This window comes from Pelodiscus sinensis, chromosome 1, assembly GCF_052426305.1.
Source record: "Pelodiscus sinensis isolate ZL-2025 chromosome 1, ASM5242630v1, whole genome shotgun sequence".
In the NCBI taxonomy this organism is placed as follows: Eukaryota; Metazoa; Chordata; order Testudines; family Trionychidae; genus Pelodiscus; species Pelodiscus sinensis.
Genome location: NC_143052.1, coordinates 130,241,224 through 130,258,828, shown reverse-complemented (window position 1 = coordinate 130,258,828; position 17,605 = coordinate 130,241,224). Strand labels below are relative to the sequence as shown.

The 17,605-nt window shown below is 43.9% G+C and overlaps 1 protein-coding gene across 1 annotated transcript in view; it reads right to left on the bottom strand.

The window, feature by feature from the left end:
- Nucleotides 1-1,592: 1,592 nt before the first annotated feature.
- BORCS5 (BLOC-1 related complex subunit 5) overlaps nt 1,593-17,605 on the bottom strand; it is a 90,517-nt gene continuing 74,504 nt past the window's right edge. Inside the window, exon 4 of the mRNA XM_075901139.2 lies at nt 1,593-2,438. Within this exon, the coding sequence (XP_075757254.1) occupies nt 2,208-2,438 (231 nt within the window). The 3' untranslated portion in view covers nt 1,593-2,207. The remainder of the gene's footprint in view (nt 2,439-17,605) is intronic.

Here is a 17,605-nt window from a genome sequence, read left to right as displayed (position 1 = left end):
GACAAACCTAGGGGTTCCTTGAAATTTTGAAAAGCTGAAAAGGGTTCCTCAGCCAAATAAAATTGGGAAACACTGTGCTAATAAATCTTTTGCCACATCTGAATAGTTAATTGTTCCTCATGTCAAAGGGACCCTACTCCCACACAATATTTAACAGCCTTGACTCTAACCATTACTATTGTAGTCCCCCTACTTAAAGGTGTCTGCTTATTTTCTGGGAAGACCCTGTGTGCAGCAATCCAGCCTCACAGACTACAATTCCCATGAGCCCTTGGGAAAAACAGGAAGGACATGACTCTTATGTGGGAGATCTGAGTCTCCCCACGGTTGTGGAGGAAGACTCAGTAGTCTGTGGACTCGTCTCTCTGTTTTTGGAGCAGAAAGGGAGCCAGGCTGCTGTGGAGGAGTTTGATCCAGTTCAGGAGCTGTTATATGGCAGTTACAGACTGGGACAGCAAGCCTTTGGAACTGGGACCTAGCAGGCTGCTTCTCATTGCTCTAGAGGGGAGGCAGTTTGGTTGTACTTGTGACTAGAAGCTACTCTGCATCCAGCACACAGAAGAAGACTGAGTAACTGGGCATCTTTGGGGAAATGCTGCCTGGGACAGACCTCAGAGATACAGACTAACTCTGGGTTCAAAGAGAGGCCAACCCAGTGAACCAGGGCTGCTGCAAAGCTTGGACCCACATACACCCTACCTACAGAGAATCTCTATTACAGCTGCAGTTGGACTCGGGGTGTTCAAAGCAGCCAGCAGGAACCATACTCTGCTTCAGGACCCCTACTGCAGCATGTGCCCTGTGGAATGGTATACCGATTACCCAAGCCAGGTACTGGTGTGGGTTTCACCTTCTCAGTAGCATCCTGTGCTGAAAGTTGCATGCATCAGTTTGGGACTGATCACGGGCCCTGATTTTTTCCCCTGAAGCTTCTACCAGCCAAAAGCTGGGGATGGTTCTTCAGTTTTGATGAAAGATTAATCATGAAGCAGCCATTCAGGTCACTACATATTCATGGCTTACATGGCCCTGTTCCTCTAGTGATCTCAAAGCATCGTACAAGGTACCATTACCTCCATTTTAGAGATGGAGAAAGCATTGGACAGAGAGGTGAACTGAACTGCCAAGGAACTGAGCCCCGAAGTGTCCACGATCCAGCGCAAAGCTCAACATAAGCACACCGCCTCCCTTCCAGAGCTGCAAGGCATTTGCAACGGAGGGAAAGCGGTCTGTGGCCGTCTTGGGAGCCACTTGCTGAGGGCAATCCTAAAGGGCTATGTGGTTATAGCTGTGGAACATGGCACTCACGACAAAAGCAGACGAACTATGGCACCAAGCTCAACAGACACAAACCTCAGCCTCCCTTCAAAGATATAACTACAGACTCCAAAGGCAGCAGCAAGCACACAATTTGGCTGGCCCATTAAAAGCTCCCATCACCTCTCAGTCATCTCCTGATGCAACACAAAAACAGTGTCACAGTTGCGATAAAAATGCTCGGGGTAAATGTCCCAGAGTAGCCTCACCAGGTGGCAGGGGTGAGGGAGGTTAAAGCACAGCCTGTATTACAATGATGACACAGACACATGGAATGGGAACAGTTATTCATTTACAGCCCCATAAATTAGTAAGCCTGTAAAAATAAGAGCCTCAATGAACGAGATCCTGACTACAACCAAAAGGGAAACCTCCTTGCTATGTAAGTCATGTTAATTACAACAGGCAGATTTAATAAGTCAGTTCCTGGCTCAACATTTTCACCTATAAAATACATGTTTACAATTATTCCCCAGCCCTGGAAAGATCTGCCAGCCATCTAATTGTTCACATCTCCAGTGGCATGGGAAGTACATTACAGGGTTTATTACACCCAGTACCCCTTTCAAATTTTTCTAAAATTGTTCCTCTTGAGATTTAATCTAGGAAACACACCAAAGCACGTTTCCGTACAGATGATGGTGCAGTGGGGATAAAGGAAGGGTATATTTTCTTCTCCAAACAATCAGAATAGGGAGCTCCTTTATTCCTGGCTGTACTGTTTCAATTCACAGTCTGGCTGCTGAGACAGCTCTTCCTCATCTTAAAGCCTGGCAAAAAGTCAGGCAGCAAAGCTGCCTGTTCCAAAGGACTGCCAACAGGGTGTGCTGGAAGTGTCTCCTTGTGTTGAATGTTTGGACAAGAAGGTGAGGAAAGGGAGTTTGGCGAGACTATAACTTGAGCTCCCTGTCAGGTTTCATGGTAAAAGGTTCCAGCCTCTCGCTTTCAGGCAGCATGCTGTTCAGCTTCTCCATGAGCGGTACGGTCTGGTCAATGCCCATCTGGATGCGGCGGAGGATGGCAGACATCTCGTTGACCTTCTGGATTTGCTCTGCATACTTGGCGTATCTTTTCTGGCGCTCCTGCATGAAGCTATAGAGCGTTTCCACTGAGAGATCCATCTGTTTAAAAACAAAATAGCAAGGGCCACATTAGGCATTTGGAATCTCTAGCCTTTTAGTAGGACATGGGGACTCTTACCAGTGACCAAATATTTACTTACCAGTGATCTACTGGCAGCTATAAACCCGAGCTTCTCTGGCAGCTCTCACCTGCCTCGCTATACAATTAGACAGAGCGTGTACCCACCCATCATGGAAGTGGTATGGATCAGTTAGTGCTGGCACGACACTGTGCATTTATATCAAGTTATTTCATTTTCCAAGTAATTCACACAAGTCATCCGTTCCCAACTTTCTAATCAACATTTTTTAAACCTATTAAGTATTCCAGCTGTTAGTCATTTATAACAAAATGACTGACAGGATAAATCCTGTATTAAAAAAATTTGCTTATTGACATCTCGTGTCTACATCTCTCTCATTCACAGCACTTGGGAGTATTTACATTCCAAACACTCCGAAACCCCAAATACCCACGCTTGCCATGGCTCAGTCATATGATCACACACTTGCACACCCTTCAGTTTGCTGACTCTTCAAACTCTGGTATTTCCAAGCACTTAGGCAGAGGTCTTGTCTCTGGCATGCAACATTGGCAAGTGGGAGTCAATCATCAGCTGAAGTAGGATAAATATACAGAGCTGTGAACGTACTACATTCAGTCTCTGCAGAAAAAAAAAAAACCTACTACCACAGTCACGAAGGAAGAAATGCTAAGTGGGGCCTATATGAAGAAGAGGAGAGTGCCAATATGATGGCCCACAGGCCTTCTGTTCTCATGGCCACCCATTCAAGTTACCATAGTGGGGCTTGCATAGTGGGGATTTCAAGAATCCAGTCACACTAGTGTAACATGGGAGGAAGAGAAGGATTTCTGATCATGGAATACCTTCCGTTTCCTTAATTAGCACCGTGTCTGTTGTTCTGCTGGTATGAACAGGTTTGACCATGACTGCTCATTTCAGCTAACTACGGCTACCATTTGACTGAGGGTGTTGACTCCAGTAACCAGAGGCTCCACAGTGATGTACAAACTCGCAAGCTTTGCTGACCAAGTTTGCACTGCACACTTACCCACATAGCACTCCCTACATAGGGTTGCCATGTGTCCGGTATTGACTTTGACAGTCTAGTATTTTCGCCTCCTGTCCGGTTTAAAAAAAAAAAAAATTCAGAAAATACTGGACACCTAAAATGTGCATAAAATGCAAAAATACCAGACACCTGGCAACCCTACACACACTCAGCAACTGGGCCCAGCCCCTCTCCAGGCCCCCGGCTCTCCCCACTTACCTGGTTCCGCAGGGAAGCGGTGTTCTGGTGCCCATCAAGAAAACAGGATGGCCACCAGCAAAAAGCCTAAAGACTTTTCTTAAAGGGGCCATGCTGTTTTTAATTGCATAATAACTAACAACTCTCAGCGTCCTTTTTTTTTTTTTGCTCAATAACTTTGGTCTCCCCCCCCCACCCCCCAACAGATTTTTTTTCCCTAGTTTTTTTTTGGGGCAGGGGGGTTGGGGGTGTCGATATTTTTGGTTAAACCATCTGGCATCCCTATCCCTACGCAGCTTGGGTCCTGTCCAGGCATGCGCTATGGAAGGATTCTCAGGGAGCAGCCTCTTTAGCTCAGTGGTAGGCAACCTGAGGCTTGCAGGCAGCCCACTGGGGCTCCACCTGCAGCCCACACTTCATCTCTGCCCTCTTCCCCCACCCTTGTCATGCGTTGGAGCCCGGCACTTACCTACTCCTCTTCCTCCCTCGCTGCACTTTCAGAATGCCACAGATTGCCTGATGCGTGGCATTCAAGATCTGGGATCAGCTGGTTTACAGCAGAGTGTTGGAAGGGAAGGGGGAGAGGCTTGGGAGAAGGGGCAGAGAGGGGATGCACAGGCCACAGGTGGAACCCCAATGGGCCACATGCAGCCTGCAGGTTTCCCACCACTAGATTTCAATCTCGCAGCCCACAGAGATAACGGAGGGCAGCTTACCTCACTAGTCTTGGTTGCCCAGTGCAGCTCGAGCTGCTCCACAGTCCTGCCTGTGAATTGCGAGAGGAGGTCCATAATACCACATTTGTTAAAAGACCACTGAATTTGACTGATGCAGTCCACACCAGCAATGTCTGGCAAGAGCTCAGGAAGAAAAACAGCAGGGAAGGGCTCAAGGCAAAAGTTTTCAGGCAAAAATATTTTGCTAAGAAACTGAAGTTACATGCAGTATTAAAATAATGTATGTCTCTTTCATTGCCCTGTGGAGTTAGGAGCATTTTTTCTATCACCTCCACCAATGCTGGACACTCTACCAATTAACCTTTCATTCTTTCTAGCCTGCTTTCTGTCTATCTAAGGCTGAAGTCCACACTTCCCCTCTGTTCCATCCTGTGGATTCCTCTCTCTACCCTTTCACACACAAGACAAAATAAAAGCCAGCAGAGCAGGAAACGCCAACTAGAGTGGAAACAATTTAAGCCTGCTTAGGGGTTTCCATTAAAACTCTAGCTCAATACGTTGAGTTAGCTCTGTAAATTGTAGTGTATAAAAGTTGACCGCCACCAGGTCTGCCTGGGATGGAAGTAAATTCAAGCCAGTGCCTAGAAAGGACCCACTTAATGAGAGAGAGTACTGTGATATGGTAGCTAGCTAGAATCCTTTCAAAAAAATTTTTTTCAACATGCCTTATTAAACAGAGCAACACAGGGCCTGAAATAGATACCTCTTTTGGTAGTGACATTTTCCTTAAGATCATTTTTCATCTGGCCTCAAAACCCCAAACAGGCAAAGCTTATCTTTACAAAGGCTGGAACATAAATAAATAATCGGACGCATTAGCTTCTGTATAGCACATTTTATTAATAGTTCTCTAGCTACTCTGTGAATGTTGATAAGTATTATCAGGGCCCTGCCAAATTCACAGATATGAAAAACGTCACAAACTGTGAAATCTTGTCTCTCCCCGTTAAATCTGGTCTTTTATGTGCTTTTACCCTATTCTAAACAGATTTCTGGGGAGGGGGAGGCCAGCATTTTTCAAACTGCAGGCCCTGCCCCAAAAGGGAGCTTGAGGGGATCATAAGGTTATTTTTAGGGAGATCACCCTTTCTTCTGTAATAACCTTCAGAGCTAGGTGGCTGGAGTGGCAGTGGAAAGGCACCCAGCTTGGACGGCAGTGCTCCATCAGCAGCAGTGCAGAAGTAAGGATGGCCATCCCATCCCATCCTCAATTCTGTACTGCTGTTGGCAGAAGCTCTGCCTTCAGAGCTAGCCCCAGCCCACCAGCCACAATCTCCTGCTGCTCAACTAAAGGCAGCAAGGCTGCCATGCCAGCAGCAGCGCAGAAGTGAGGGTAGTAGTACTGCAACACCCCCTACAATAACCTTGGAACCCCCTAATCTCCTAAACTTCTTTTGGGTCAGAACCCTTACAACAACAACACTGTGACATTTCAGGTTTCAACGGATGAAATCATGAAATTTACTATTTTTAAATCCCTGTGACTGAAACTGAACAAAATGGATTAGGACTTTGATGGGGCCCTAGTCATTATCCCCATTGAGGGAACTGGAGACACAAAAAGTTTGAACTTGAAAAAACACTGGGATTGTGCTGCTTGTGGATGTTCAGACAAAGTTTATTAAAAAAAAAAAAAAGTCAGTCCCACTGCCAAAAAAAGGTGGGTGAGTTTGCTTTGTGGCAGTTGTTTTCCACATGCATAATCCAGGTTGTCTATATTCTGGAAGACTATGGCAACTGCACACCTACTGATCTCATAATATGTTTGAAATTTGAGCAACTGACAGAGGAAATGGTATTTTTTAATTATTGTTTTTAAATCATGTTCTATGTTAGCATCCATTTGTAATGCCAATGTCTGTCTGTGCATTTGGGCCAGTCATTGTCGTAAGGCCAGCTGCACCTCCAAAAATCAATGGGTGTTCTTTCCTTTACCTTAATAGGCCTTCAATAAGGCCTTAAGCAACATGCTCAAGGACAAAGAAGAAGTCTGCATCAAAGTCCGGAACTAAATACAGACTTCCTAAATGCCAGTCCAGAGTGTGAGCAACATGACAAACCTCCTTTACTGGGACTTGGGGGAAGGAAGGTATTTATCAGTTAGGATACAAAAACTCAGTGTACGCATCCTCCAAGATTTCCTCCCCTCCCCTTCTCCTGTCCAAAATAATTCATCCTGCCAAATCAAGGCTTCCCTGATTTTGTACTTCTAAAGTAACATGAGTGTCTTCCCCCCCCCCCAGCCCGCACACCAGAAAAAAAAAGTCAGTCTTAACAGCATAACATAGTAAAAACAGGTATAAGCCCAGTGTTCTTAAAATAAGTTCTCCCAAGTCAATGGCAGAGACAACAATAGACCTGGGTCTGCCTGTTCCTAGTCTACTGCCATGATCACTGGGCCACTAATGTGGAGGTTATTTCTTAGAAGCATGAAATGTTAACAGGCAGTGAGTTTACATTAATGAAAACTAGAGCTCAGCCACATGTGGCTGAAATGTTTCAGTGGACTTTGAAGGTGAGAAATTTCTTGATATGGGAGATTAACTTATTTAAGTTAAGGCTGTAGAAAATGCGTTACGATTTTGTTTTATTCTTACTGTATCGTTTGAATCTTTGATCATAACTGTATCCTGGCTTTCACTATAAGCATATGTAAGTGTTACAATATTAAGCAAGGTGCTGATCCTGAACTGCAGCATTCAGTCTAGTTAGTGCGTACTATTCCTTTGGGGACAGCAGGTCCAATATTACTGTGAGCATTCAGCGAAGAATGGACTGAATGATCTATAGGGGCTTGTTTCCAAGGGACTCGGGTGCTCTCCTTGTTAACCTACAAAGCATAGTAAGGGCTGGCAGGGCTCAACTGGACTGTTAACAGGCTGGTGGTGCTGGAAGATGACACCAAGTTAAGCACAAAAGACTCAAGATGAGGCCGGGGTATAACAAGGTGATGTTCAGTTCTGGGTATCACAAGAGCCATCACAACAATGTACTCAGCAGGCCTGAGACAAATTATTGCTTAGCTGAAGATCACAGTCAAAGCACTTGCAAACTAGATTCTAAGAAGTTCAGAAGAGAGAAAATTGGGAATAGATGTAGAAAAGTGTGTTGTTTTCTGTTCATTTTGGGTAAGAGAAACAAACAAAAAAAAAAGCAAATACCAAATGAGAATGCGGAATGGATAGCCAAAAGATCAAGGTTATCCAACAAAAGAGCTTGAGCGCAAAGGGGCACGAACAGCCTAGCTGCATATCCCTTGGTGAAACAGCCCCGAAGTTTAAGCTCACCAAGATGAACCTGATAGCAGAAAAGGAGGAGAGCACCAGACATGAGAAGCTGCAAATAGCCAAAAAGCAGAGGCAGAATGAATAGCCCAAGAAGCTGCACATCAGGGAGCTTGGAGATGGAAGAGCAAAAATATGAGGAGTGTTAACATGTACACAAGATGCTGGAGATGCAGATACGAAACCCAGTAAGATCACAAAGCTGGAGCAAATTGTAACCTAATTACAAGGAAACTTACCGCACTGAGGAATAGTTGACCACCTTGGAAAGGCTCAGCAGGATAGGGATGTTAAATATCAGTTAACTGAACAGTCAGTTAAACTTCATGAACTCTTATCGGTTACTTGGCTAGTCTATAGTCGATGGGGGTGGGGCCAGCAGCCAGTGTGCTCCAGCCCCACTCCTGAGGAGCCCGCTACTACTCTGCACTGCTTTTGCTTATCAGTTAACTGGTTAATCGACTATACTATTACATCCCTACTGTAGAGTACAGAACATTGTTGAGGACCAGAGAATGACTATTATGCTCTCCAAACTGTTGGAGAAAGTATTACAAGTATTTAATGATATGGATGTAAGTAGAGCTATGAAATGTGAGGTTTTTAAATTGTTTCCATATAAATGGTTTCAAATTACCCCAGGGGCTTAACACCTCAAATTCAGGAACCTTAAATGATTGATAAATTAAGTCACGGGGGATATATGCATAAAATGGTGGATTATTTGAAAAAAAAAAACGATTAAGGGTAAGGAGCAAACACCCATGACAAATTAGTGGACTTAATAGCTTAAGAGTAGTTCTCTGAGGTTTCTGCTGAAGAAGCGTGAACTGCTGTGTGGGGAAAAAACTCCTGTATGAGTAGAAGCAGCTGCAGAAATAGCTGACTGATATGTAAAAAACAAGGCAATGCAGAGAGCATGGCCCCCAAAGTAAAGGGAAACAACTTGGAGTAAATATGGGTTCCTGGTTTGTCCACAGGAATATGGAAGGGGGGACAAAGTCCACCCGACTCCAGTATTGCTCCCCTCCTAGGGCTCCAACCCAAAACAGTGGTCTCAGAAAACATTACTCATCTGCTTTCCCCGATCCCATGAAAAGGGAGTGTCTTATGACTGACTGTTGCATGACTTTGGAACTCTCTCTCTGAGTTCATATTTCTACTCCAACATCAGAAATTTCTTTGGTGGGATAGGGAGCCCTGGTTAACTGTGTCAGGTCTGACCTCTCGGAGGTAAAGAAAGAGTTCATTAAAATGGCCAAAGCAAACGGTACTGTCTGTCCAAGCTGGCAAAACACTGGAGCTAGGCACTCCCTAATCAGGAAAGATGTGATGTAGGAAAGCAATATGCTCTTTGGGGAAGAAGTGAGCCTGCTATCATTAGGTCAGGTTCAAATGACAGCGCCATTAGCATGCGTTCAATTGCAACGGGAAGGCATAAGTGGGAGTTCTGAGCATTTACCAGCTGATGTGTTCGTTGTAATCTCACTGCTGAAAGCTGTTAATATTGTGACTAGTAGTAAAAAAGAATGAGTCTCCAAGTTCCCAGGAGTGAACACTGAGAAAGAGAGAGAATCCACCTTTCCTATCAGCAGACAATAGTTTTGCATCTCAATCCACCTCTTCCCATTGCCTGAAAGAGACCTCCTTGGAAGCAAAAGCCAAATAGCTTTTGATGTTGAACAGGAAGCAGACTACTTTCCCTAAAAAGCATGAAAGGAACCATATTCATCAAGCCCCAAATCCAGAAAACAGAGCAAGGGGTTTTGTACAAGTAGTAAGGTTGTACAGAAAAAGCACCCCAGGGGAAAACAGAAAGCCAGAACCCTACAAACAACTGTCTGTATCCACTAAGCTTTGTATGGAGTTAATGTTACTAAACCATGATTACCCCTCATGCAGGTCACTGGGCATCAGAGATATGATGTATGAAAAGTTAAAGGCAGCCCAATATTTTGAGTATTTATTGGCCCAGCCTTCAGAATAAGGAAAAGAAATACTTATGACTTATGCCAGCAGTGGAAAAAGCCTGTAGGGCCACACAAGACTGCCTTGTGCTCATTACCAAACATCGAGAAAACACTTTTCCAGAGTGGCCATGGATATTGTTGGGACAATGCCACAAGCAATTCAGAGAGGAAAGAAATATATCAGTAATAGTGTATTTCCCCATAAAATACCAGTTGCTTTGTCTATTTTAGAGGCTGAAACAGTGACTGGGGCTTTCTTCACTATGTTAGGTGCAGAAGGTTTTTCTAAACAACTCTTATCAGATTGTGAGTCAAATTGAATGTCCCAGCTGCTTATTGAGTTATGGTGCAAGTATCAGATTAAACAGCTGAGCTCTGCCCCATATCACCCATAAACAATTTAGTTAAAAGCTTCAATGGGATTCTTAAAAAAAATAAAATAAATAAAAAACCCCATGATGGGAATATACACAATCAAAAAGACAAATGACTGGGTTATAATATTACCTACCCTGTGTTAATTGCTGAGGGAAGTACCCCGTTAGTCTACTGGGTTCACCCCATTTGCTCTCCTGTATGGGGGGAAAAGGTCAGAGGTCCCTTGGATCTCTTCAGGGATCTCTGTGAGGATGGCACTGAGGCTAAGAGAGAAACCAGTGACTGAATATCTGCAGAAGCTTAGGATACATCTACGGTCAGATGAAAACGGATTACCTAAACGTCAGTAAAAGCCAAGTTGCACAGAAAGTATGGTATGACCACAATGCCTGTGAAGGATCATTTGATGTTACTCTTTGTAATGAGGCACAAAAAAAGGATACCAAGCCTTAGATTCCAGCCTGAGTCAAACACCTGCACTGCAAAGTTATAGTCTCACAGAGGTGTCTGTTGCAGTACAGACATACTCTGTGGGAGCCCAGCCTTCCCCTAGGAGGCCATATCAGACCATTGGAAAATGCATGAACAAATTCGTAAGAAAAATACAAAGCATGCTAGAAATAGAGCTAATTAAAGAGACAAATCATGGGCTGGGCCACCACTACCCACAGTTCCCCTTGGCTGGAAATGGTGAACCATAGCCAATGGGTGCTGCAAGGCTCTGTGCCTATGGCTGTTTGGATAAACAAAGTATCTTGTAGCTCACCAGTGGCTTAACCAGCCAGGCCAACCACCCAACTTTGAAAACCCCTGGTTTAGATTGTAGACTAAACAGCAAGTCCAGTCTTTCATAGGCGTGGGCTAACTACTCTTGCCTCTCTGTGCATGGTTTCAGTGACACAGTGACTGCTATTACAGACTTGCAGTAGGGTAGACAAAAGAGTTTTAGAAAGGGTTTTATTTACTTTGTCAAAACCTGTCAAGAGAGCCTGCTCTGCCCAGTCCAGGTTTTGGACAAAATAATTGACTTATATACTGATGATCCAGACACTCTTTTAAAAGGTGGTACTGATGCAAACAGGGGGAAGTAGCAAAAGGATTCCCACTGCTTTCTTTAATAAAAGAATTATTCTACCACGGAAAAGAGAACATTATATTCTTATGTGGGCAATCAAGCAGTTCAGGTCCTTATTTACCAGAAAAACCATTCTCTCTTTCAGTATCTAACCCCAAACTACTACCCAGGAACACTGCTCTAAACACATGACATGCCAATAGTGCATATTAAAAGGAGAGAATATACACTGAAAGATGCCTTGTCCAGGCAAATGAGTTATGGCCAGAAAAGCCAGTGGCTAACTCCACTGCATCAACTTAAGGGGGAAGGTGAGACCCAAGAACCCTTAATGCCAACTGGAAAGGGGGGTTAATGAAGGTCTTGATTCTGGTATGGCCCTTCTAGTTCACCAAATATATCAAGTGAGGTATTAAATGAAAGCCAGGGTCATGCTGGTCATTAATACCACTGTGAAATATACTGAAAACACATCCTTAGATTCTGTATCCAGATATGAGTCACCAGCCGAGGTGCAGAAATGGGTTGTCTGCCAGACAAGAGACACTTATTCACCTCTCTCTCTGTGTCATATGTAAATGAAGCAGTGTAAGCCAAAACAGAGGATGACTATTTACAAACAAGGCTATGGAAGAGATGCAACTCCAACATTGCAGCAGAACACAAGAAAAACAAGCCACAGGGACTTGCACTGTCTCAGAGTATACAAAAGGAGCTTTGGGGCTATAATGAGAAAGGAAAGAGGATACTGCAGCTAGGGAGTAAACACACATATCCATTTACATTTATGAAAAGGGGATTTCAGCCAAACTTAGCTAAAATGTTGCTGGGGCGGGGGGAAGAGAAGAGAAATATCTTTAGATAGGAAGAAAGCCTGTTAAGTTTAGTCTCTTGAAAGCGTGTCTTTTTTTTGTGTTATAGAAACATTTGTTTCCAACATTCTTGCTATTACTTGAATCTAGGAGAATAAATATATTCTGGTGTTCTACTATAAATATATCCGAGTGTGGGGATATTAAGCAAGATACTGAACTTCAACAGAATCATACAAGCTAGTGTTCATATATATATGTTCCTTTGGGGAATGACAGACCTGGCATTTATTTCTAGGAGCATTCAGTGAAAAAGGGACTGAAATCTATAGAGGAATGCTTTACAGAGACTCAAATTGAGGAGCAGCTATTGTGAACCTGCAGGGGAAAATAAGGACTGGTTGTGCCCAGAAGAAAGTGCTTGAGTTGAGTAGATTCATGGAGGTTGGGTCCATCAATGGCTATTAGCCAGGATGGGTAGGAATGATGTCCCTAGCCTCTGTTTCTCTGGAAGCGGGTGACAGGGGAGGATCACATTGGGATTACCTGTTCTGATCCCTCCCTCTGGGCATCTGGTATTGGCCACTGTCAGAAGACAGAATACTGAGCTAGATGGACAGCTCAGTATGACCCAGTTTGGCTGTTCTTATGTTTAGGGGCTAACAAGCTGACACCCCTATGATGGAGGCAGGGGGGGTAATTATTAATCAGAGGATCCATTCACGGATATCTTGACAACCATCTCAAAATTCATGGCATTTTGGGACAATTTACACACACAGCCCCTAACTGCATTTCACCCCACAATTATTTCTGACCAATCTTGCTGACCGGAATGTACTTGTTAATTTGGTAAATGGAGGATTCAGATCGACACTAGACACTAGCTTCCTTTCAAAGCACAGTACAAAAAATAATGTATAGCAAAACTAAGGGCTCGTCTAGACTGCACTGAAGTTTCGAAAGAGGCTATGCAAATTCTGCAGGAATTTGCATAACTCCTTCTGATCTCACTTTTGAAAGTGGAGCTTTCAAAAGTGAAAGTAGTTGGGATGCTTTTTTTTTCCCCCAGCAAGGCCCCCCCCCTTTCAAAAAGCCATTCTTCCTCAAAAAACGAGGTTTATACAACTTTTTAAAAAGGGGGGGTTTACCCCCCCAGAAAAAGTGTCCCGACTACTTTGACTTGGGATCTGCAGGGTCCGCTTTCGAAAGTGAGATCAGAAGAAGATCTTCAAATTCCACAGGAATTTGCATATCCTCTCTCAAAACTTCAGCGTGATCTAGACATAGCCTAAATGATTCCCATTCCTGACCCAGTGGGAGTTTCTAGCACTATTACACAGATATCTTGAGCAATGGGAGGTTGAGATCAAAGATTCTAATTTTGATCTGAATTTTGTCCTCTCCTGTGCCACTTTCATTATATTTTCCCTTCCCTTCTTGAGATTATGAAAAAATGGAAGTTTCATGACTCTTGAGGTTCGAGGCAAATTTTTCAAGCAGCATTTGCCATGTTGACAGTGACAGGAAAATATATTGCACACAAAAATGCTTTGTTATTTCCAGCCCCTCTTGAATTTTTTTTCCTTTTCAATAATGACCCTGCAGAGCCCAATGAGATATCCCAAACTGTTTTTTTGCAGGTCTCTCTTGTTCCTGGTGCCTTTTCTGCAGGTTTACTAACTCTATGATGGTGTTGCTCAGAGAGCACTGCAATTAAATACAGATCTTTATTCTGCAAAACTCACTTATTAGAACAATGCCCTTTAACATAAATGGCCTCTACTGTGCACTATCAGGTGTCTGGCTAGGAATGAATGAGTTTCTTCTTGCAGCTGCACATAAATCACATCTGAAAATGACAGATGGGAACATGATTGCACGGAATATTAGTCATGATGAGCTGGTGTGGAAATTTTTAAATAAATACACTTTAACCTGAAGACAGACCCTCTCTGTCAGAAACTAGAGAAAATGTGTTTGACAAATTACATTTCTGAAAATGTTATGCAAGGATAACACAATATCATGGTGAAAATAGGTACTACCTACTGTCTCCCTATTGTATGTGCTTGAAAATGAAAAACTTAAAGGATGAGTATCCTGGTCAGTGCATAACACCACAAAAGAGATCCAGGAAGCCTGAACCCTGCTGTGCAAAAGCAATTGTGGACACAGTTTTTCCTCTGAGTGTTACCAGGCTAACATTTGCAAAACAGATGATTTCAGGATTTGTTTATCACTTCCAAAACTAAAACCTACCTCAACCCTCTCCTTTTCTATCTATAAAACCTATCTCTGCTGCAAACAATGCCAAATACTCATTCAATCCATACTCTGCAGAGATATAATCTGAGTGAGGAGAGGAGAACATTTATTCTAATTGGATAAAACTGCCCTACTAGGATTTTAAAAGTACACCTGAATCTATACTATGCATACACTAAGGAACAAATTCCATGTCCCTCGATCTTCAGTTATTTCAATGGAGTGTCTCTACATACATCTAAAAGATTGCTCATCACGATGTCAAAAGTTGGAGTGTCTAAATCAGGAGCAGCAATAAAACAGCACCGTAGCCCTTTGCTGGCTGCCACCACTATATTTACCTGCACCTCCACAGGTTCAAATCATAGATTGGGAATCGGCGTGGACCAGGACACCGCTTCCTCCAGTTCCCATGGGCTGGGAATGGCGATCCATAGCCAACAGGTGCTGCAATCGACTGTATCCACAGAGGCACAGATAAATATATCAGTGGCCTGCCAGGCACTACCCTGGGGAACTGGATTCCACCCATGAACCGGTATTTGCTCACTCTTGGTCTAAACTAACATTTAGCCAGGACTGCAGAGTGTGTAAACCAAGGTCATTCCTATTTTTGGATGCAATTTGTGCATATATAAACTCAAAGCAACACCAGAAAGGTTTTAATTAACTTCTGTAACTTGTAAAGTGAACATTTTCTCTAGGTTGTTGTGTAGAGGGTGCATTTTTGCACCTTCCATAAATCCTGACCATAAGAACCTCTCTCTCTTTCTCTCTCTAGACCCCTATTCAGCACTTCCATATTTCTAACCAGCTGGAATCCCCTTAACAAAACAGACTCAAGATAAGATGGGACAGATCTCCCATCACTCAATTCTACTACGAAGCCTCCTGAAAATACGGTCAGAATTCTTCTTCTTGTCTTATTTTGGTGACAAAGAGTAAAGCTGCAAATTAAGAACAACCGGAAGGCTGAGCATTTACTTAGGCCTGGTCTTCACTACAAACTTAGGTCAACAGAAGCCATGTTAAGGTGATCTAATACATGTGTCTACAATACAAGACCGCCATTAACCTAAGTAGTCCGTAAAAAAATGACTCCTGTTCATCTCCCCTTTCTCCTCCACTCCTGTGCTGCTTTGGTAACAAACTATTTAGGGGACTTGACACTGGTGCATCTTCTCAAGCACCACCCAGGTTGCTAGGAGAAAGGGGGCTTTTCTCAAGTTCTAACCTGTGATCCCAAGGAGATCTTCAGAAAAGCAGCAGCACAAGATCTCTAATCCATGTCTCATGGCCTTACTCACTGTGGCTGGAGCAGAAAACGGACTCCAGCCATTATGATTACATAGTGACTTGCAGTGAAGTGTATTGAGGTGGGTTTTTTTTAAATATAAAAAGTTAACCCTGCACAAGTAACAATGTATTCACTATCAATGCTACCCTTTGATTTAAATTCCTTGCAGCTAAAACCCTATTCATCTATGCATTCTCCACACTGGGACAGACTTTCCCAGATTAGAAGGCAGAAAAAGACAACTTGGGAGGACATAGTCAATAAGTTAATGCGTGCCTCCAAGAGACACAAGATGGAGCTCAGAGTAGGAAGGATTACACTGTCCAAGAACCTGGACATGGACAGGGAGGACAGGACAGCATGCAGGGAAGAAAAGCATACTATGCAGGAAGCAATACTATGGGTTATAAAAGAGCAATCAGACTTGAGGCACTTAGCTGAAATTCAAGAAAGTTAGCTAGATGCTCGAGTCCCTCTCCAGCATGTGCTGAACCAGTTGTCATCATCACCCAGTTCTACATTCTCATCCCCAAAATGTCCTATGAGGTGAGAGGATAGTAGGGTTTGGTATCCCTTGCACTCAACACCAGGGGAGAGTACAAGGACCGAAAGATGGCCTTTCCTACATCTTATTTGTTTAGCATAGCATCTGTAAGCAAACTTGCCTTGTTTTTCCTTCCTACAGTGTTATCTGACTTTTGTTGTCTCTGGATGCATAGTGAAATTTAGATTACGGAGGAAAAGGCTCTTTATTAATTAAACCAGTGTTTCCCCAATTTTATTTGGCCACAGAACCCTTTTAAACGTGAAAGAATTTTGCAAAACCCCAAACAGTCAGACTATTATATGGAGCTGAAAAAGTAGACCACAAGTAAGTACGGATAATAATAAACAAATGCTAAACAAGGTCATAAGATCAACATTTAGTTTAATTGCACACATTTAAAAAAACATAATATTAATTATTATTATTTTATTTAATCATAAAATGTTATTGTAATGGAATTTTCTCACGGAACCCTTATTTTCACTTTGCAGAACACTGGGGTTCTACAGAACACCATTTGGGAAACACTGTATTAAACACATAGGCTATGTCTACACAGGCATGATTTTGCGCAACTGCTCTTTAACGCAAGAGTTCTTGTGTTAAAGTAGTTGCGCAAGAGAGCATCTATATTGGCCAGGACTCATCGTTATAACGATGCGCTTTTGCACAAGAGAGCGTCTACACTGGCAGGATGCTCTTGCGCAAAAGCTATTTTGGAGAGGGCAAAAGGGCACCAGCCCTTTCCGGGGGTGGGGGCTGGAGCTCCTTTGAGACACGTGCTTAAAGGGATCTCCCCAGACAGCCGTTTCTCTCCTACTGCATGCTTTAGGATCTCTTGCAGGGACTGACAGCCATAGCAGTTCTAGTTGTGGTTGCCCTTTGCCTTGTTGGACACCATAGCCTTGTGCCTTAGTGCCATTAGCTGATTTTTTGACCTCAGCTCTCTTCTTGTGCCATGGAACCAGGGGTGGCCTTGTGCCTGCTCTGGCCCCTTCCGGCCATTTTGGAGTGCCTGCAGCTGCTGCTCCATGCTGCTGCACTCGTCGTCCAGCACCTCGAGGCACAGGTCTCTCTGGACTCCCTCACCAGGGAGGCAATGGTGTACCTGTGGCATCCCCACCCCACCGTGGAGAGGCCCCTGTGGAGACTGGACACCAGTACCGACTGGTGGGACCAGCTGGTCCAGGGGCAATGGGACGACAGCAATGGCTCTGAAACTTTTGGATGCAAAAGCAGACATTCCTGGAGCTAAGTGCCTGGCTCGCCCCTGCGCTCCAGAGAACCACCACCTGGCTGCAGGCACCCATCCCCGTGGACAAGAGGGTTGCCATTGCCATATGGAAGCTGGCCACCCTGGACAGCTACCAATCGGTGGCACACCAGTTCAGGATGGGAAGATTGACCGTCGATGCCATCATCATGCAGGTAAGTCCGGGGGGGGAGGGGAAATTCTGCACTCCATGCCCAGGGGCAGGCAAGACTCCAGGCTGGGGCGATGGGGAATGCCCCATCACCCAGGGGTTT